The following is a 21,251-nucleotide window of genomic DNA, read 5'->3' on the forward strand; positions in this document are numbered from 1 at the left end:
CGGCTCGGGGTCTGCAGGAGGCGTGCGCCGCTGTCCCTCACAACATACGCTGCTTGCCCTTTTTCTCTAGAAACAACGAAATTGCTAGCTTGCAACACTAATCTTTAGGTCAGTTCCATAAAATAGACTTTACGTATAAGCTTATAATACTAGAGCAGTTATTTGAGCCAGTATGTGTTTTACAGTGCTCTTTGACAAATGAGGGAAAAACCCAAAACTAAAGTTCTCCTTACTGACTTTCAGTTGTGCTTTTTCTCTGTTAAATTAGCAGTGTATTTCATTTACTTGTATTTCAAATACATCACCCCTAGACATGTACCATGCAACTGAACCGTGGCTTGAATTTAACAGGGAACGGCAGAAATAAAGTGTGCTAAGTTAATGAGATAAAAGCATAAGGGAAGAATTCTGCAACCGGTTTTTCTTCATGAGGTAGAAAAGTACACACGCGTTACATCTGGTATATCCAGACTGAACAAGTTAGCTTTCCCAGGTAATTTTAATATTATTTCATTGTTCTTGGAGAAGTAAACTGAAGAGAAAATGGTATGTTAAGCTCTGCTGAACTTTGTATATGGATTTCCTAGTTCTACTACAGCTATGCTGTAAAATATTTTTTTAATAAAGTCTTTTTGTATTAGAATTTTATGTTTCCCTGATTTTGTAGATTTTGCAAACTCAGGATTTTTTCAAGGTACGTAACGCATTTGTTTTATATTAAAACCAGAGAATACAGATCTGCTTAAAAATAGAGAGAGAACAGCACGATATGTTTTTAAATAGCGCAAACTTGTAGAAAATACTCTAATTGCTGGCTACTTGTTTTTAGACTGAGTTTTTGTTTAGAAAGATGTTTTCCTGTAATAGCGTTGTGTAAGAACCATACGTACCTGGCCTGAGAAGTGTGAGTTTCTCTGAAGAAAAAAAAGTTGGGTATTAGGTTTTTTTTTTTATTCTTGCGGAGACCAGTTTTGTATATTTGCCCTTCAGTTCCATGAATTTGCCAAGACTTGTGGTAAAATGGTATGAAACTTGGAATATTTATGCTGACTCCTGGAGCTGCTATCCAATCTGAATTAATGACTGAATAAATAATACTGATTTTCACATGTTTTGTTTTGGTTTTTTTTTTCATTGCCAATTTTTCTTGTGTAATACCTTACGTTACATCTGGCGTCTGATTTGTTTTTCCAGTTTGTGATGGCTGGATCGTATGTGGGAAAACTGATTTTAGAACTAGGCGTTAAACTTCCTTAGGTTTCATTCTTTTTAGCAAGCCCCCGCCCCATCACTGTAGTAGTGTTTCTAGCTGTTTTAATGTTTTTTGACCAAATTACAGGTCTGTTTCTGTGCACAGAGGATACCAGTGCTTTTACAAACAAAATATGTTGCATCTTGTTATGGAGTAATATGAAATTTACGTTTCACGGGAACTTCATTGTGGTTGCCTGCCAGATGCGTTCATTCATTCAGTGTGCATGTGGTTGCTCCCAAAGCTTGTAAGCTGTATAAACTAGAGGAGAAGACAAGTTCCGGTGTGTTGTATCAAAATAAAAAAAAACTGGTTGTCTAATAGATCAAGAGATTTTTATACAAATATGTGGAGCATCGGTGCTTGACAGATGCCGCTCCACATTGTGGTTGAGGTTCTTTACAGATTGGCACTGCACTTAAGTAATGTCACACACCAGATGATAAAAAAATGGAACTTCCTTGCATATGTTAGAATTCCACCAGAGACCTTTTTGGTTGTGTTCATTGCCTGGGAACACATAGATTATTTAGGAAGATTGAGAAGACAAAGAAGACAGTGGAAACAGAGAGAAGACCAAAGAGAGCTTAGTTGTAAAGAGAAGGTTAAATGCTCTGTGGGACATAATGATCATATGTAGCAACATCATCTAAAACCAAAAGGAGAATTCAAAATAAAATACTGTTAATTCTGTATTGTGCGCCATGTCTGCTGAGATGGCGTCAGTACAGAGATATAAAGGGATACTTCAGTTCGTTGGAGACTGCTCGTCAATAGCACTTTAGCTGTGTTTTCTGTTGCCTACATAAGGTAAATCTGTGTATCTTAGTGAAGTTGTGGAAGCAATACTCTCAGAGGCAAAAAAAATTAAAACCCCTGAACGTTCAGAGTATGTGAACAGTATACCCCTTAAAATAGTGTGTAAATGAGTATGTTTGAATGTCTTCCAAATGCAGATTATTGAAAGGGTTCTATTAATGCCTAGGGAGAAGCAGGCTATGATTTCACATTGATATTTGTGAGTCTAGAATTGCTCCTTCATATTGGGTCATGTTTAACTACAGCTATATGGGTTGAACCGTCAAACTGCCAAGAATAGTCTTGTGGCTGTTAACAGCAGCCATAAAACCATTAACTCATTCGGTTACTTTGTGGGGATTTAAGCTGTCAGTTGGTGTAAAGGAGCTAGCAGTATGCTGCCGTTAGTTCTGTCTATCCGTCTCTCATTACTGTGGGAGATAACGTGCAAGTCTGAGGTAAACTGTAAGCATAATAAATATCTGGGGTTTTTTCCCCTTTGATCCTGCTACATCGGTTGCTTACCAAATTGCGCTTATGTTAGTTTGGTGGTGTTAGCCAAGTGTGGGAAGATTTAAATGGCAACAGCTTGGCCAAGAATGAGACGTGTTTTCTGAGTGAAAATAACACTGGGTGTAGTAAAGGTTGGTTTACAAACGTTAATTATTAATAACCTGGATTAATTAATAAGCTTGAAAGTCTTACAATAGGATGTGTAGAACGCTAACCTTAATCAGCTTACTGGCTATAAGTAAATTGCATTTTTTGTCTTTTAAAGGAAATTCGACATAAATCCAGTGACTACCCTCATAGAGTTGCAAAATACCCAGAAAACAGAAATCGAAACAGATACAGAGATGTTAGTCCGTGTAAGTATCTTTTCTGTAATTATTGCAGTCAACTTTCTAGACTTTTTACTTACCCAGTTTACTTCTAAACACTGTGGCTAATAAATCATGGTGATAGGTTTTGTATTGTATTTATTTCTGTAGGCATGATAAATGTGTTTTTCATAACACGTACACAAATGCGTATAACAGAAGGGAGAAAAGTCTGTCGGTTAAACTCATTGTGCTGAATGGTGAAAGAGAGATGATTGCAAATCATAGTTACTAGGATATAGATAAATGTTTGTGAGCTACAGAGTGATATTTTAAAGATATTTTTCTCATAAGGAAATTATGTGTTTAATAATGCATTATCTGTCATTAAAAAAGATCAACATCTTTTGAGCAGAGAAATTAACTTAAGCCTTGACTAACACAAACAGTTTCCTTTTGGGCTAAGTGGTTCTGCACGTATAAGGTTGTGTGGATAAATGCCACTTGATTTCTGCTGTTGCTTTAACAATACTTGAGATTTCGTGATTTTTCTCTGTTCAGAAGAATATATGCCTGAAGTTGTGTTTTAATTTTCTCAGTGCAAGTAGATACGGTACGGAGTGCTTTGTATTTTACTAACTGCTGTAAAATAGTCTTTGTGACATAATGATCTTACATCTTGGGTGAAGACAGGTTTTGTTCTTTTTTTTTTTTTTTTTACCAGCTGCTTTGCCGCTGAGGTGTTGTGGATTGTTTTTTCAACAGCATTTACTTTAGAAACTGTAATCCAAAATCATTACAAAAAGACATGTGAGCAAAAGATTACCAATATGTAGTTTTACCTGGAAAAACTATCATAAATCACTTTCAAAAGGACTAGGAAAAAAATGTAGTACAGCCATAATTTTTCTACAAAATACTGAAGTTGGAACAGGTTAAGTGTTTGTGTGTTCTCTAGTACAAAGTTTCCCCAAGCACCAAAGGCTCATAAAAGCCGCCTTGTTACTGGATCCAGAAATTTTGAAGGGTTGCTGCTGTATTGGGACTTTTTGTTTGAGAGCCTAATCTGAATACCTATTGTAAGATTTGGAGAAGTGCTGAACTCCTTGTTTCCAGTTGAAAGTTGTGGTAACGGCGTGTGCATCGCACTTCTCAAAATTACACGGAAAGGGTCTCGGGTTGAGTCACGCTGGTCAGATGCAGCGCTGCGTGCTGCTCATCAGACCATTGCCAGAATGCTAACTTGCACGGCGTGTTCACACCAGCTGGGTCTAGTCTGCCTTAATGCTGAATCTCAGTACTGCGCTCTGATGAAACTGAACTTAAGAGCTCAGTGCACGGCCTCTTTGCTGTGTCTGCGTGTCATTGCCCAGTATGGTCTGTTTGAGAAACATGGAGCTCTGAAGAAGAGGCCTCAAGTTAGTCAAGGCTTACTAACTTCCACGGTATTCCCGGCAAAGGGAGGTAGGCCTCTGCGGGACCTTTGTTGATCTAGGCAGAGGTATGTACGTGTCCCAGGTTTGCTGTCCTGTTACAGCACAGCATTAGCATCTTACTGGTGGTCAAGTAGATCATGTTTTACTCACTTTCTGTTTCATTCCTAAATTGGGATGGGGGTTGTAAGAAGAGAAGGCAGGGAATTGGATTTGAACCCATGAGACCCAAGTCCTGTTCCTGGTTCCAATATACTATACCACTTTTGTGGCAGAAGCTGTATTAATGCGTAATACCATTTCTCCCATCCATGGATTTTACTTCTTAGGCACTACTGCAAAGAGAGTGGCAATTTGCCTTCAACGTGTTTATGGTTTTTCTTTCTTTTTAAAAAGAGTGTTTCTAAAATAAAGAAATAAAAAGACATTGTGTTAACTTAAGCAGCATCTACTGATGCCTGCAATAATATCTTAGAGGCGTGAGTTATATTCATTTCCTGTAGTTTTTTGGAGCTCAAAATTTTCTTTAATCACGGCATGCCTTTTACAGTAGTGAAGAGCACCAAACACCTCTGCCTTGGTCATAGCAAAGCCTGCTTCTGAAATGCTCGTTTAGCCAGGAGGAAATTACTTATGTGGTTGTATTAATCCCTGGACCCGGTGCAAAAGCAGAGAGCCAGTTAGGTAAAATCTAGTCCTGAAGTAGTAGTTGGGCTCAGGAAAGAGTTAGAGTCGTTACATGCTAGTTGGCATGAAGTATAACGTGACGACTGAACTAAGATGGTGAACTTTACGAGGCACGTCTCGGTTTTTAGCATTTATGAAGGCAAGAAGGTTTCAATTGGGCCTCCAAGATAGCCTGCAGAAGTGGACGCTAGGAGCAAGGCTGGATGAGGAGAACTGAGCAAAACACTGTGAACTAATTCCTGTTGAATTCTGCATCTCTGTGTTTTCAAATATGACTGATAATTGTTTCTGTAACGATGGTGAGAGTTGGGAGGAGAAAGAGATCTGGAAGAAAATAGATGATAAATAACATTCCAAGAGAGCAGTACCTGAATTTCAGAGCAGCTGGGGTAAAAGCTGTGCAATTTGGTCCCTGTGGTGAACACATTTAATTGTGGTGCGTGTATGCGAGGAACTGGCATTGCAGAAATGCAAGACAACTCAGTCGTACACAATCTTAACATCTGGTCCTTCACTCTGCAAATTTTAGTGCTCTGTAACAGTGTTTAAGTGAAAAACGGGTGATAATGCTAATATTCTTTGATAGTCAAAGGCCTTCAGAAGTAGCAGTTAAACTTGTAAGATCTAGCTACTTAAACATGTTGTAAAACATAAGACATAATTTGATGAAAATGTTTTATTTCTCTAAAACCATTTTCTCACTGCCATAATCTAGATAGCGGCCAAGCCAGTCTAAAATCTGAGGTAGTATGTCTGCAAGAGGAAATGCAAAGATTATTCCTTCTTATGGAAAAGATCAATTACAAGTGCAGGAAAAAATGCTTTGGGTTGGTTTGCCCTGTTTCAACCTAATTCACAGGACAGGTACACTGAAAGCAATTAGTGTCCGTTAGGTATGTTTCTAGGTAAAAGTTGATTTCTGTTAGCTGGGAAATGCTAATCATCTTAGCCCATTACACCTGAGTTTCACATTGTGTCCAGTTTCATAAATATTTTTGTTAGTGTCCAGTTTTGTTGGCTAAGGTATGTGTAAGTTTGGGTAAAAGTTCTCAAGAGTTGCTGCCTAGCCAAAAAACCAGCAGTCTAGCAGTCTGGTATTAATCTAGAATAGGGAGAGGAGTATTTTGGCCATGTAATACTATTGAAACAGGAAGTTAATCTGAAATAGGTTTGGTTTGACAGCCAGTCATTTCCTGACAGATGAAACCATTTCTCAGAAAACATTGTTAAGAGAGGAAAATAACTTGTGAGGTTATTATTCTTTATTGACAACAGAAATCTTTGAGTTTCATTAAAGTTATAACTTTCCTTCTAAATCTTGTCCTTAGTTGATAGCAGAGGAGTCTAGTGTCTCAGATTGACTGTAAATACCTTTAGAGATCTGCTTACTGTGTTCCCAGATTTAGAGGCAAGAAGGAAATCCCCACAGCAAAATTGACGGGATTTTTTTTTTTTCCCCTTTTGCTTGTGCAGGGTAGATGGGGGTTTGTGCAGTTTTATCTTTAGCCTTCCTTCGTGATGCGGTGTGTAGCCCAATATCTTAGGTCGTCTGAACAGTTTTGCCTGATAGATCATGTTGCTGTTGGAAGCTCTTGAGAGGCAGTGATTTCTCTTGTTTTCTTCCTGTGGCCATTAGTAGACTTTGTGTTGGACCTTTCAACCATAGGCTTACAGCTGTCGTTGAGCATATACACCAGGGAGAGAGGAACATGAAGAGTATTGTGCTTTATGGGGAACAGAGTTGGGGCTGATGTGGATGGTTTTGCACATGGTGCTGATTAATTATCATTGCAAAAATGTTCCCTTTCTGTCCTGTGTTTTGAGTGTATGTGCTAAGTATACACCAGGGAGAGAGGAACAGTGTCTGTCCTGTGTTTTGAGTGTATGTGCTAAGAACAGGCAGATCTTCTGTCCAAAATAAGTCTACTGCACTTCTTGTTGTCCGTATCAGAAGCTGACATTGATGATTTTTATGACACTATCTAATGATCCCGTAAAACATCTTGTTACCAGAAATGTGGTATAAATAAACTCAACGTGCTGCTTTTGGAGATATTTCTTTCTTTGAGGTTGGAAGAGGGGAATTTTATAGCACAGACTGATCTAAACTTTATTGTATCTTTTTTTTCCCACAGTCCTGCTTAAAAGCATAAAGATCCTGTGCAGTAGTTACACATACATTTCAGCATGAGTACGTTTCAGCTCTGAGCTAGGCTATGATTGATACAATGAATGGCATTTGTTGTGTACAAGCAGTGACAGGGTGGGGAAACGTCACTTTGCCTTTCTTTGCCGTAGGCTACCTCTGAAACTTGAGACTGTACGTCTGGTGACCGAGTATGATAATTTGAATAATTCAGCACCTTAGATAGACTAGATTTAGATCAGTGAAATGAAGGGGGTTAGCTGGTAGGTGGGAAAGGGTCAGACTGGGTCACTGGGATGGCTCACCACTCCATGTTTTATTTATGACTTTCTTTAATCCACTAAGTAGCATTTCACCCTCCTTTGTTGTTAATAGCTCTGTATTTGGGGAGCCAGAGGCATCTCTTGGATAAAAAATGATTTTTAAGTTATACAGTGGTTTCACTTCTAGAAACACAGTTGTCTTCAAATAAAATCTTCCATTAACCAGCTGCAAGAACTGTGTGATGTGAAACGCCAGACGTTGTGTATTGCGGTTTTAACTGGATATGTGATTTTCTTTTTAGCAGAGTGGACAAATTGATGTGTAATGTGAAGCCTTGGCCTTATTTGAGACGCGGGGAGTGTTGTCAGTGATATTGGTGGGACAAGGTTTCACTTGAAGTGGATAACAAGAGTTTTCTCAGAGGGTGTCGTTCTGGGAGTAGTTTTCTTAGTGCAGGAGCCAGAAGGAGAAGCATTTTCAAGGTTTCCACTTCCTTTTCAGGCTGCATCGTTTGTCGAAATAGAGGAATTAGCACTTCAGAAAATGAGTACTATATTTTAGCTGTTGTGGGCATGGCAATGTTTAAGATAAATCTTGTAAGATAAGGTTTAGGATAGGTTTATCATTCATATAAATCTGAAGTACTTCGTAACTGGAAATGATTTACATACGGGAAATATGTTACAGCTAACTTGCTGTCAAAAGTTGGCTTGCTTCATGTAATTCAGAAGAGCAAGCCGGGGCTTGAATGAGGTTTCTAGGACATTGTGTCCTTTAGGAACCTTTTCCCTTGAAAGAAGGGAAATCAATATATTCTGGTGATTTCTTTGTCCTGTGGAGTGTATGCCAGTGTATTCGTAGGATCGCCTCTGTTTTAGTTGAGGAGGAGGGAGACTGTCTGTGCATAGAATTAGTTGTTAAAGGGGCTTTTAAAAAAAACTTTCAGAAGTTTATTTGTCATGTTTACAAAGCAGAATTTGTAAGAAGGAAGAAATAGGGCTGAAAATGTGTGTAAGGATTAAGGTAGGAAACCTCATGAAGGCCTCAGCAGTTATCTCCTACTGGCAGCAATAGAGCAGCTGCTGCTGGGTGATTAAACTGTTAACAGGGCTTGCTTACGTCATCTTTCCGAGAACACTAGTACCGGTATGTGTGATTTACTATAACAAGATCTTAAGTTTTTCCTGTTGGCAAATGACATGTAATATTTACAAAGGTCTTGGTTTCTCTCCAGTAGAAACATTTCAGATAAAGTGATACACGAAAGGAAAAAGTAACGCTTTCCTATCCAGACAAAAGAATACAAGGAGATACATTTTACTTTAAAATGCATGTGTCTTACTCTGTCTTGTCTTTGATAGTATTTTTTTTCTTCATATAGATGTATCATAAATTGTTTTAAGACTCCTGAAAGTCAAGATGGTGTTGCCTTAGCTGGCATGCTAATGAAAACAAACTAAACCAGTAACTTTCTTGTACTTTTATGTTGTAAAAAGTACAGGTTTTCAGCATATTTCTGTTCTCTGCATGTCTGTTATGTGACTGCATATAAAAGCTAGCAGCTAAAGGAGGTAGGATAACAACCTCAAATCTCAGTCCTTCAAAAACAAACAAAAAAAGTAGTAATTTACTGTCGACTTCTTTCCTTGAATCCCGCAAGATCCTTTTTGACAGTTGCCAATAGCAGATAGATGAGGGAGAGTATAAAAGCAGATCAAGACCTAGTAAACGTACTTTTCCCAGGTTTCCAAACATACGGAAGGTATTTATAAAATCATATGGGCGGTCCATAGAACAAGAGACTAATTCAGTAACTATTTTTTGATTCCTATCGGCTTTTTGCCTATCTGGGGTCTTATTCATGGATGTCTTAGATGAGCCTTGTGCTGTGCAGTCTGGCTGTGATACAGGGACTTAATTTGAGTTCAGCTTTCGTAGCTGCACTGAATGTGATACTTGGTAGTTGCTCATGTCAAAACTCATGGATTTTGTGTGTTTCCTGAGATACTGGTTAAAAGAAAGTTAGCCTTTTGGCGTGGGGATGGGAGAGGGAAAAGTGGGCTGACATTTCAACAGCAGCTGTGCCGTCAGTCTGGACCCCAAATGAGTTTTGTGGGTTAGACCAGGTGCACCAGGTTAGAAACTGGCATTGCATTGTAATTCACACTCAGCTCTGTCAGTTGGTTTCTGGAAGTTCTTCCGTCTCTTCCTGAAATGTGTTGAAGTCTCTTAAATTCATTTTAGTTTGCTATTTTTTATTTACTTTTCTCATAAATGGTCCGTCTAGGCAGTTGAGCTTCAGGGGGTTTGCAGCCAGTTGGATCTCGTTTTCTGGCATGCAGCTGTATACAAATTTTAAACTAAAAATGCTGTTTATTTAATAGAGTTCTAGTAAATGACTGAAGGATTCCTTACTGTGAACAAGTCTGATCACCTAAATGTCTCCTAGAGGGTGATAAATCAGATACTAAAAGGTTCTATGAACAGCCACAGTGACTTTTATTATGCAGTATTTTATTATGACACAGTTTTAGTCTGTTAATCTTTCTCATATTAACGTTAGAATTTTAAATGGCGTCCTTTGCTTGCCCTTGCCATAAATAGGGGAATCTTCTGTCTTGCCTGTGTAATCCTGAGAGACTGAAGCTCTGTAGTCAGATTAGGCTTCATTTAATTGGAAGAATTGTTAAATAGGTACACTTTTGCATGTGCCCCTTCTTTAGTATTTTTAATTTGTATAGTATTAAACAATGAATTACTGGGAAAATTAAATTGATCAAAGCTTGGTTTGAATTATTGCGAATGGATTTTTTCTTTTCTTTTTTTTTTTTTTTTTTTCTGTGTGAGTTTAACTGTATGATTCTACTTCCACCTATGAAACTATAGTTCACGAAAAATCTTGGAATTCTGAACTTAAAGGAAACAATTCAGGGGAGTGACCTGGTGTGATAGGACAGTGTGCTGACTGGTGTGGGTTCTGGTGCTGTTGTGTTGAGGGATGGCTGTGAGCATCTTTTGGCGTGTGTGGGAGGGTTGTTCTGTTTGGTTGGTTTTTGAAGAAAAGTGGGTATTCCAGTTTTCTGAACAGCTTCTATTAATAGCTGCCTGAAATTACTCTGATGGAATGCTGAGGGGAGAATGAGACAGGCAGTTATCAAAGTTACCTGAGAAATTAGTTTCATGTATATTTGTAGTTTGCCATTTGGTTAGTACTGCAGAAGTTATTTCTAATTGCTCGTCAGACCTAAACTTGCCTGTTGGAGTGTATTCATCAAGATGGATGCATCGTTAATTCTTGATTTTCTTTCAATTTTAGATGATCATAGTCGTGTAAAACTGCAGAACACTGAGAATGACTATATCAATGCCAGCCTAGTGGTCATAGAAGAAGCCCAGAGATACTATATTTTAACGCAGGTAAGTAGCACCAATTACTAGGTCGTTATAGGGATTGGGAGTCTGAGGGAGGGGGGGTTGTAGGGTCCTAATTTGTATTTGGATGGTTCCTTGTGACTGTCTCATTCTAACTGGCTGTTTGATCTAGTTGTGAACACGTTATTTTGTATCTTAAGAAAAAGCCAAAGGGAATATTTACGTGTGAATAATTTGCTGCATATAAAGCTTTTTGAGTATTTCTTGCTCTTTTCTTCAGTTCTTTTGGAAATAGGTTGCAACAATACTTTTACCCCTTATTTCATCTTGTACCTTCTGAGCATGCCTGCAGTAGCTTTTCTTCTAGCAGCGCAGTAGTATTGATGCCCAAACTGAAACGTCCCTTCTCTGAGTTCTTACTCTCTTCTTGTTTGTTGGGGTTTTTTTTAGTTTTTGGTGGTGGTGGTTTTTTTGTTTCAAACTTTTAAGTACTGGAATGATCTGTGCAATGTGGTTACTTTTTTGCCTGTCATTTCTATCATTCTATTAATAATTTGTTTAAACATTTCAGAGGAAGACTTTTTCCTGTTTCACACAGTGAACTATTAACTGTGTTCAAACACTGCTTTGCCTGTATGTCCTCACACCCATTTTTTTCTTTACTACACAGGGTCCACTGCCTAATACATGTTGTCATTTTTGGCTAATGGTGTGGCAACAACAAACCAAAGCAGTTGTCATGCTGAACAGAATTGTTGAAAAAGAATCGGTAAGTAATATTAGGCCTAAAGTTGTAAAGTAAGCCACGTAATTTTAATACAGTTGAGCAATGATTGTTATGTTAAAAGAGCTAACAGACTTTCTCACAGGTGTACAATATAACATGTATTTAATATAACATTAAAGTGATGGAGCTAAGATGCAAAATTCAGTTTGGTGAAAACAACATCTAATAAATATACATCCAGAAAGGTGAAAGTAACATCCCAAGAAAGGAGGATGTACAGATAGAAATCAGGTGGAGTAGAAGCAATGTGCGATGCTCTAGAACAAAATGGAAGGTGGGAAAACAAGTTTGAATTAAAGCATCTTTAGATTATTTCTTCTAAATCTAACAGAGTAGTATATTTGCTATAGAGTGATCCTAACTGTAACAATGAAGACAAGCTGCTGCCCAGCAACTGTCAAACCAGTCTAGTTACTTTTTGATTCTTTAAAGCTAGTGGTATATGCGCAGAATACACAAATCTTCTGTTGTGATGGTGTTTTTCTGCTCATGTGCCTAAAACCACTGTGGATTTTAGTTATAAATGCCTGTCATTTGAGGTTTATGGTTTTTCTTCTGAGTAGGTTTGTTAGCAAAAAAGATTTGACCAGTCCTTTAAAAAGTCACTTATTTTCTTACGCAAAAATTTTCTTACAGGAAGTTTGAGTGCAGGGCAAGAGGAACAAAGGACAAGGGGCGGTTTTGCATTGCTTTGTTAGTTAATTCTTTTGTTTCATTAGAATCTTCCAGCATTAAGCAAGCCTGGGGAAAACTGGATGTGTTACATCAGTTACTTAAATGTGCAGGTGTGCACATCAGAAATGGAGGAGGGAAATGTTGTTGAAATAGCTGAGTGAAGACCTCTGTTCACTGTAGAGAAAGAGAGGGGGGAGAGGGAGAAGGGTTACGGTATATCTCAAAACGTGCTAGCCCTGTGATGAAAGCAAGCATAAACAGATAAAGCTGGAATGCATAAGAGCCATTGAAACAGATGTAGTAACTTGGCTGTAAATATTACGGACTTTGAGAATTCCTCAACTGGGAGCAGGTACTTGAGTCTACTGTATTGAATAATGGGGTCTCAGAATCTGCTTATGCAAAGCCCAGGATACTGGGGTACTTAACCAGATTTTTCTTTTTTTCTTTTTTTTCTTTTTTTCCCTCCTTTTTTTAAAAAAAAATAAAATAGGTGAAGTGTGCACAATACTGGCCAACAAAAGAAGAAGAAGTTATGACATTCAGTGAAACAGGTTTCCGTGTGAGGCTAGTATCTGAAGACGTCAAATCCTATTACACAGTACATCTACTGCAATTAGAAAACATCAATGTAAGCTTTTCTCAGACTGCACAGCTCGTATTCCTTGGCTTAAGTATATAATTAAAACCATTTAGCATATTGTCACTACAGGTTTGATTGAGCTTTTACACTGAAAATTTTAATGTGCTTTGCTTCTGATAATGTTGAAGATGTATGTGTGGCATATAAGCAGGTGAGTTAGACTTGAATTGATCTGCACATTGAAAGAGATAACTGCTTCAGCATTTTTATACTTCTGTCTTCCATTTGGCAGTACCTTAACATGCTGAATTGTAATTGATGGTAGTGGTGATTCCTTAGAATCTTAGGAGCTGTAAGAAATACCCTAAAAGGAGAAACCTAGGAGTTGAAAATTCTGATTTCTTTTGAATATCAGAAATCAGACTCAGTAATTACTGATTTTTTAATGGAATTTTAGTTTTCCATGTAATTCAGTCCAGCTACCTTTAAGTTTTGATTTTTTTTGGGGGGGTGGTGGTGGTGGTTACCACCTGTAGATAGGTAACTTTATCTCCTCTTGCTTACCTCCCCTTTTGCTCCACAGGACCAACCATCCTTTTCTCTTAAAAATTAAGCTCTTTGACAATTTAATCAAGTTAAGCTCAAAAAAATTGTTCCTGGCCTGAGCTTGGGTTGGAATTTGCTGCTTCTGTTTCAGAGCTGAAGACAGGATTGAAGAGCTTGTCTGTTTGTTCCAGCTATGTCTTGTAAGATATTCTCTCTCCCTATAAACCTTGCCTTATATTAATTGAAAGTGCTAGTACGGCAAGTTTTATTCAAGGTTATCTTGTCAGTGGATTTGGGAAAGGAAAGCTTGAAGATGTTAATTTGCATATTGTTTTATACAACTAAACATTGATCTATTTGGTCAAAATTATTTGAATATACAGGAACTACTAATGGTACTTTGAGATAATGTTTGTTAATTCGAAACCTCCCTCACGAGATCAACATGATAAAACTTGGCATGTTGTTCCTTGGTCTATTCAATGTAAGAAGAGCTTTTCTGTCCTTCTGACCTGAAGAATTTCTGTTTAGTTGTCTGTTTATTGACGGCAAAGGCAAAGAAGAGAGGAGTAGTGTTTGCAAGCTAGTGCCTGAGAAAGAATAACTCTCCTTTTTGTAAAGCCGAGGCAAGTTTTCCTAACTACCAAAAAGGCTTCTTCGTGGAACTGTCTGGCTGCCGTTGGCCCCTAATCATAAACTTCCTGTTTTCAAAGGATGCCATTTTCGTTATCTGTGTGTGTTTGGACATAGCATTAGCTGGAAAATGCAGAAATCCCTTGAGGAACAGCACAGCGTATGCTATAATAGACTTTTGAGTTGGAGCTATTGAGCACTTAGATTTCTGGGTTTGCTTTGGACTGGTAATGCAGACCCATCAGCGCTGTACAGAGTTTCTTGTATGTCACCTAGATCAGTTTCACAAATACTTAGCAAACTTACTGTATCGAATTTTTATTTTCATGCCCTGGCACTTCGATAAGACTCCATGAATATTAACTCCAAAGAATAATTTTGTATAAAACAGCTATAAGAAGGAGAACATACTCGGTTACTCAAACAGAAAAACGACATAATTTCTAGAATAACACTGCGAATGTTAAGTGCAGCCTTCTGTAAGAATTTGATAATTATACCATAGAACTTGTGGGAACTGAGCATTCACAGTAACTTGAAATGTGAGCTGAAGTATGTTTATACAAGTTATTCTGGAGGGGACCTTGGTGGAGGCAGAGTAGGAAGACATTTAGCCACTTGACGCCTGGAGTATAAGATGACTCATGAACAAAATATACTTTGAATTCCAAAAATACTTAAGAAATTTCAGTATTTCCTTGAAAACAGAGAGAACTAGAATTGTCTTTATAATACAACCATTCTGAACCCAAGTACGTTTGTCTTACTGCAACAAATCTCTCTTAATACGTAAGCAAAATACGTATGTGTGAAGAGTAAAGTGCTTGTTTAATATTGTTACCCATGAAACAACCTCTGAATGTTTGATTGTTTCTGTTGGTGGTGGTTTTGTTTTTTTTTTTTTTAAAGAGTGGTTAGAAGTACAGGTGAAGTTTGGGGTGGAGGGTGGCAACGTTAGGGGTTTTTTTAGGATTAGACCAAAGCATTTGGGGGTTTGACTTGTTTATATCTGTTCTAGGCAAACATTTGTTTTTGCTGTTGCGGCTAGTGTAGTCCAATAAAGCTTTGGAGAGGAGATGGTGTTTATCGGTATCTTTCCAAAAGTTTTGAAAATATTTCTAAGGTGCTTTGTCTTGCTGGTGGTTGATGCAGATTTTCCGTATTTTTTTTGCCTGACCCACTCTGCGTTGTAGAATATAGAAGTTTGAAGCTGCCTTTCCACCATGGCTCATTCTGTATCCCCCATCATTGTGTTGGTATCAATTGGCAGCTCTTCTGAAAGCTGACCGCTGCTTTCTGCTGTAATTGTGCAGGTTCAGAACTCTGCTTGAGGAAAGGCTGACTGTGAAGGCTTCCACAAACCCACGCCTCTCTTGGAAAATAAGAGTAGAAGGAAAATGCTGTGTTCATGTTAAAAATTCTTAATAATTTATATGTGAAGCTATTGCACGTCTGTGATTTGAAGCAAAGTCTCCCAGTATACTGGAGGAGGGATAGTTAGGTGTTCGTGACAGCCTTTTGTTAAATCTGTAAAATAACCTTATTGGATGGGGTTGCTAAGTTTTGTGCTGGTAGTATGGGAGAATTGTTAGATACTGACAGCTAACTTCTGGAAGACTCCACCTTGTGTTGAATGTGTATTTTTGTATTATTCTTTATTGCTGCTTTTAGCTTTCCTTGTCACAACTGTAAGTACCAGTCTTTAGAGGAAGAAAACTTTTGTTGCAAGTAATTTCTGATGTGGCAACCCAGATAGCCTGGAGGACGATACAACATGACACATAGTGAATGTGTGTAAGCAAAACCCCGCTAAGTTGGTACTGGGGAATTCAGGGAAGCTATGGGAGGGCAAATGAGCATCAGTACGTGAGGGAAACCAGGGATTGACTGGGTGAGGAAATGGAGAAGTGGAAAGGAATTGAAATTCCTGAAGCAACCTTAATGAATGTATCTCTGACTAGGTTCCTAGAAATAAGAATAAAGCAGCCGAAGGAGAGGTTTGCAAAGAAAATATTTGCTGGAGGAGAAGGGACTAGGAGAAATTAACTAGGTTTGATGTGACACGTTTGATTGTGATGATGCTTTAAAGACCATTATAAACCCCAAATGGAATCTTGAGTTGTATGCAAATAGCAAATATTTGGAAAAAAACATTAGCAAAATAGATTCTCAAGTTAGTACCAGGCCTCTGTGAGGCTGTTGCGGTCAGATTAAGGTGAGGCAGGACTGCTCACTGGCCCTCGCTGTTCGATCCTGTGGATGAACTAGGAAGAGTCACTGTAGTTCAAGAAAATCTTATCTTCTTGTTTTGCTGCTACTTTACGATGTCCAAAATTGTAAACGTACTAGCAAGGTATTTTGTTTGTGGAGGTGAGCAATCTAATGGCAGGCAATGTTCTGGGATCTGGTGGTATCTTTGTATATGGATGTGTATATGTATGTAATGCCTACAGTGCCTTGAAGGGATTTCAGAAACATGGCATGCACTTGCTTTTAAACTTGTGGGATGTCCTCATACCAGTTTGTCAAACTGTAACAGGGATTAATTTTTGTCTTGATGACCACAGAAGTCAGACTGAGGTGTTAGGAAAGATATTAGTGTCTAACAGGAAAGGAGAACCCAGCAAGTGTTCTGCAGAATCAGTGGGCATTGCTGTTACTGTTACAGGATAAGCACCCAGAAACCCAGAATGTTTGTGAGGACTATTTGGGGCTGTTATCCTCATTGCCATTTTTATGTACATTTTGAAAGCCATTTTGCCAAGCATTAGAATGAACAAATAGAAGAGGTTGTGGTAAAAGTTGATTTAAAATTTTGAGTTTCAGTGCATAGAATATTGCCCTTTACATCATGCCTTCTCATTTTTATATGATCAAATTAGTTGTTAATGCGCTCAAGGCATGGTCATTAAATGCAGGACCACTATGGGGTTATAGGTGTATTTTATGCCTTCGTACGTTAGACCATTTCAGTAGCCCTTAAACTAAGAAATGAAGGCTTTTGTAAGGAGTGTGTGAAATTTGACAGACCAGCATTTTTCTGTCTTCACCTGTTTTACTTGGCACTGAACGCATCAACTTCCGTTGGGTATTTTGGTAGTATTTTATTCATGTTCATACACTCAGGTGACTGAACAATCTAGTTTTTCTAAGATATTTGTACCTTTTTGTTTTGAGTGATGGGATAGTCACTGTAAAAAGGTTATGACAAGCTTGTTTTGATGAAGGTTAATCTAATGGCATTATATTATTTTTCTGCTCAAGTCCTCATGTGGATATCTGCCTGGTGGTTTGATCGTCCTTTGATTATGCTGTTAGTGTTGCCAGCAGTCAGTGGAGAACTGTGGTAACTTTCTGAGTTTATCAGTTTTAGGATGGGTGGTTATTTGCTGAAAGCTTGTCCCAGTAGAATGAAACTTTCACTAGAATGGTTTGACTCATTTTCTTGAAAAGTTGTTTGTTTAAATGTTGTCCCACGATTATTCAAGGACCTTTAAGATTTGGGGGTTTTTTGGTAGTTAATCTTAGGGAATGAATCTTGGAAGAATATGTTGTGGTTACCATAGGACTAGTTGGCTTTCGGTTATCATGCAGAAATGTGTTCCCTGTGTATAACATACATAAAATTTTGTATTACTGCCTGAGTCTTGAAGTCCAGCTTTTTTCTTTAAAAGAATATCTAGTTTCCTGATAACGCTTTAAATAAAATTAGTTGTTCTTGAAAATTGAATTTCTGTCCGTCAACAGTTGTGAATCTTTAGCAAGCCAAACCTTTTCTCATTACAGTCCCGCATCACTTCGCATAAGTGATAGCTGTGGTGCATGGCTTAGTGATGGTGGAGTTCTTTACGAAAGGGTGGTACAAATACTCACACAAAGACAGTATTTCAGCTGTACGGCTTGACTGCCAAGCACCACTTGAAAGAGCCATTCTGTTTAAGAGAGAAAATGTGAGAGGTTTGAAATATTCAAATGGGATTTGGCTGTATAGTTAGAAACTGCAAGTTCAAAGAAGACCAGCCAGTTCTGGTGCACTGAAATGGAACTCGTGAAGAAAGGTGAAGAGACTAGGTGTTTTTAAAATGGGCTGAAGTAGTGGAAAAGTGTGGGATGGATAAAGCCTTTGTACAGTACAGGGAGGAAGAAAAAAGTAATTCTGTGGGTTAGAGCTGAATGGAATGTACGACAGCACTGTTTAATCTCTCCTTTAGAAATGTCAGTTTTCAGATTAGTGTATGAGGAGGGTGACACTTGGCCGTGTGCTTGAAGCACTACCGTTTTTTTTTTTTTAGGAGAAGGATGCTAGTGCTTGTTAAAGTATGGGATTCAGGAAAAAAAAGGAAATCAAACCACAGATCACCTTTGTTTTCTGTAGATAAGGGCATTTTTGCCGCCTTGAGGTGTAAGGGAGGCTTTCACCTGGAATGCTATTTAGGAATTTTGAGGGGGAGAGTATCAGTTACTGCTTCGAAGGATCATCTAGATTCACAAGAAACAACTTTAACCTTTACTTTACTTAGTATGTGCATTTGGCTCATCTCTCCAGTTTTCCTCTTAATTTTCTTTGTAAATGGATGAGTTATTTTTCTTAGAAATAGAGAAAATTACTGAAGAGTGTTATCTTCTTTAAAATTCTATAAATTCCAGGGTTCTTATAAAAAAAAAGTATCTCCTTCATGATTTTTAAACAAATAGGTCATTTCAGTTGATTAGTGAGTGAGTTAACTCGCTAGTTGAAAAACTTAAGTACAGAAAACCAGTAAGAAGATCTCAGTTGAAAATGCAAGCTCTTTTTTTTAATGCTTTGCTTCAGACAAATAAGAAAGGGAAATCCCAGGGTATTTATACAATTAAGGCCTTCGTAGTTAACTCGGTAGTTGAAAAACTAAGTACAGAAGACCAGTAAGAAGATCTCAGTCGAAAATGCAAGCTCTTTTTTTTTAATGCTTTGCTTCAGACAAATAAGAAAGGGAAATCCCAGGGTATTTATACAATTAAGGCCTTCGTAGATCTCTTTTTTGCTTTGAGGTCTTATTGTGTACTCATTTTCCCAGTATGAGGGATCAGACTCTTGTCCTTGTTGAGCTCTTAACTAAAAGACTAAATATTCCTGGAAGATAACTGCATTTGAGAGTGACTTGAGTCATGTTAATATCCACTGTTTTCTGTGAAAGTGTTGGCAGTCTTGCAGGATTGGGCGTTGAAGGCAAAAGGCAAAATGGAAGCATATTTTTGTTACTGTGTTAACCGTGAATGAGATTATTTTAGTTTCACAAAGGAGTTTCATAAGTTGACCCTCATAAGAAGTTGAAACAGACTGAGCGGATGAAGAACAGTAGAATTTATTTGAATTTCATAGCTATAGTTTGCTGTTGCTGAAAAAGAAAAATAGCTTTTCTGGAACACATTGATATTTGAAGTCTTCTTGGGTTCCAGCTTTGTGGAGGTTCGTGTAGGTTTCAGTCTGTGTGGGAAATAAGATGAAATGGAGGGAGGGTAAAAATAACTGAACCTTTCTAAAATTCCTCAGCTAAATCAGTGATCAGGTTGTCTCAAAATCACTGTGGCAAGGAGTAGCATCTAACAGCACGTCTGAAGTGAGTTCCATAAAAATATGATCCAAAGTTGTCATCAGGGCTTTTCAGATACACATGTACTCTCTTGCTGTCATTTCAATGCTTGCAGTTAGTTGGTCACGTTAGGAGAGGAGCTGCGTGGTTCTAAAACAATTGCATGGTTTTGGAATCCTCCCTTCTTATTTACGAAGAAAGAGTATGTCCAGCAGAAGTCTTGGGTAGACATCCTGCTGTATGGGTTCTTATAGGCCTTTTCTGTAAAGCTTCCCGCTCCTCTCAGTAATGTGGTTAGTATAAAGAGGATGCTAACACCTCTTGATATTAAAACTTGCTCTGAGCAAGAGTGGAGGATGTTTACAATGCCGACCGGTATTTTTTTCGGTTGTATTAGTGCTAGCAGTCTAACTGCTGTCAGCCATTAAGCTGCATTAATGGTAGAAAAAGAAGAATATTTGGGAGCAAGTAGTAAAGCGAAGCACATATAATACTGGAAGTTTGAGAAGAAGAAAAAAAAAGTGTATGGTCATAATTGCAAAGGGGAAAACTACTGACTCGGATGAAAAACTGCTTCAGGTTGCGCTGTTGGTTGTCATCCAACCTGAAGCAAGTTTTTGGCTTGTAAGTGGGAGGTTTAAAATAGAAAATAGCTATTGATTTAGACTGGGCAAATGTGTGCTAACTAAACAAAAGCAGAATACTTTCTAGTTGTATTGTTTATTTGTTTTCACTTCTAGAGTGGCGAATCCAGGATGATCTCTCATTTTCATTATACTACATGGCCAGACTTTGGAGTTCCTGAATCCCCAGCTTCATTCCTGAACTTCCTGTTTAAAGTCAGAGAGTCTGGGTCACTAAGTCCTGAACACGGACCTGCAGTAGTTCACTGCAGCGCGGGGATAGGACGTTCTGGCACGTTTTCGTTAGTAGACACTTGTCTTGTTCTGGTGAGTGTTTGATCATGGTCCCTGTCACCCCTTTCCTTCTCCTGACACCCTGCCTCCCTTCCCAATAGGGGCTTCTTGGTCAGAAGGCTTTAAAGGTGTTTAAGTTAATGATATGCCAGTGAAAACTTTAATTAAGACATCGTACTTCTTTTTTTCCTTCACATCTTTTGACAGTTTAAAAACACAGCTCTTGAAATACATTTACAAATCCATCTTAAAGCACATTAAGCATTTTCAAAGCTTCCTGGAAAGTAAATAATAAGCATTCTTTTCCTTTTATGTAAGATGTGCTTAGAAAAGATTGAGTATGGGGGTTTTGTTTGTTTGTTTTTAATACAAGCTTAAAGTGAGGCTTGAGAATATATATTGAGACAACAGAATAGCTAAGTCTTTTTCTCTAAACATGGAATATCTCACAGGTCTGACAGGCCCCTTTTCTTATGGTTGCAGAAGGTTGGTATCTGACCTGGGATGGGAACGTGGGCGTGCGCCTGGCTCTCCTGCAGTGCCTGATGGAGGATGGGGCAGGGTTTCCCTGGCTGTGCAGCCCTCTGCGAGGTGGGCCTTGGCAGCCAGCTGCACTACCATGGGAACGAGGAGATTTTTTTGTTTATTTTTTTTTTTTTTTAAGGAGATTTTTTTGTTTATTTTTTTTTTTGCTTACTCGCTGAACTGCGTCATCTGTAATTGCTCATGACTTGAACAAACTTTAAATCATAGAATCATTATGGTTG

General features: G+C 38.2%; 1 protein-coding gene across 1 annotated transcript; it reads left to right on the forward strand.

Moving 5' to 3' along the window:
• Positions 1–108: 108 nt before the first annotated feature.
• LOC104156099 (tyrosine-protein phosphatase non-receptor type 2-like) lies at positions 109–20,517 on the forward strand (the record flags this gene model as incomplete). Its single annotated transcript, XM_009704889.1, is given in 6 exon segments — positions 109–222; positions 2,803–2,919; positions 10,718–10,818; positions 11,444–11,542; positions 12,729–12,866; positions 20,308–20,517. Coding segments are annotated over 6 exon segments (779 nt in total), but the record flags the coding sequence as incomplete, so codon positions are not given.
• Between the last annotated feature and the right edge of the window lie 734 nt (positions 20,518–21,251).

The sequence above is a fragment of the Cariama cristata genome, unplaced genomic scaffold, assembly GCF_000690535.1.
Source record: "Cariama cristata isolate BGI_N322 unplaced genomic scaffold, ASM69053v1 scaffold19277, whole genome shotgun sequence".
Classification (NCBI taxonomy): Eukaryota; Metazoa; Chordata; class Aves; order Cariamiformes; family Cariamidae; genus Cariama; species Cariama cristata.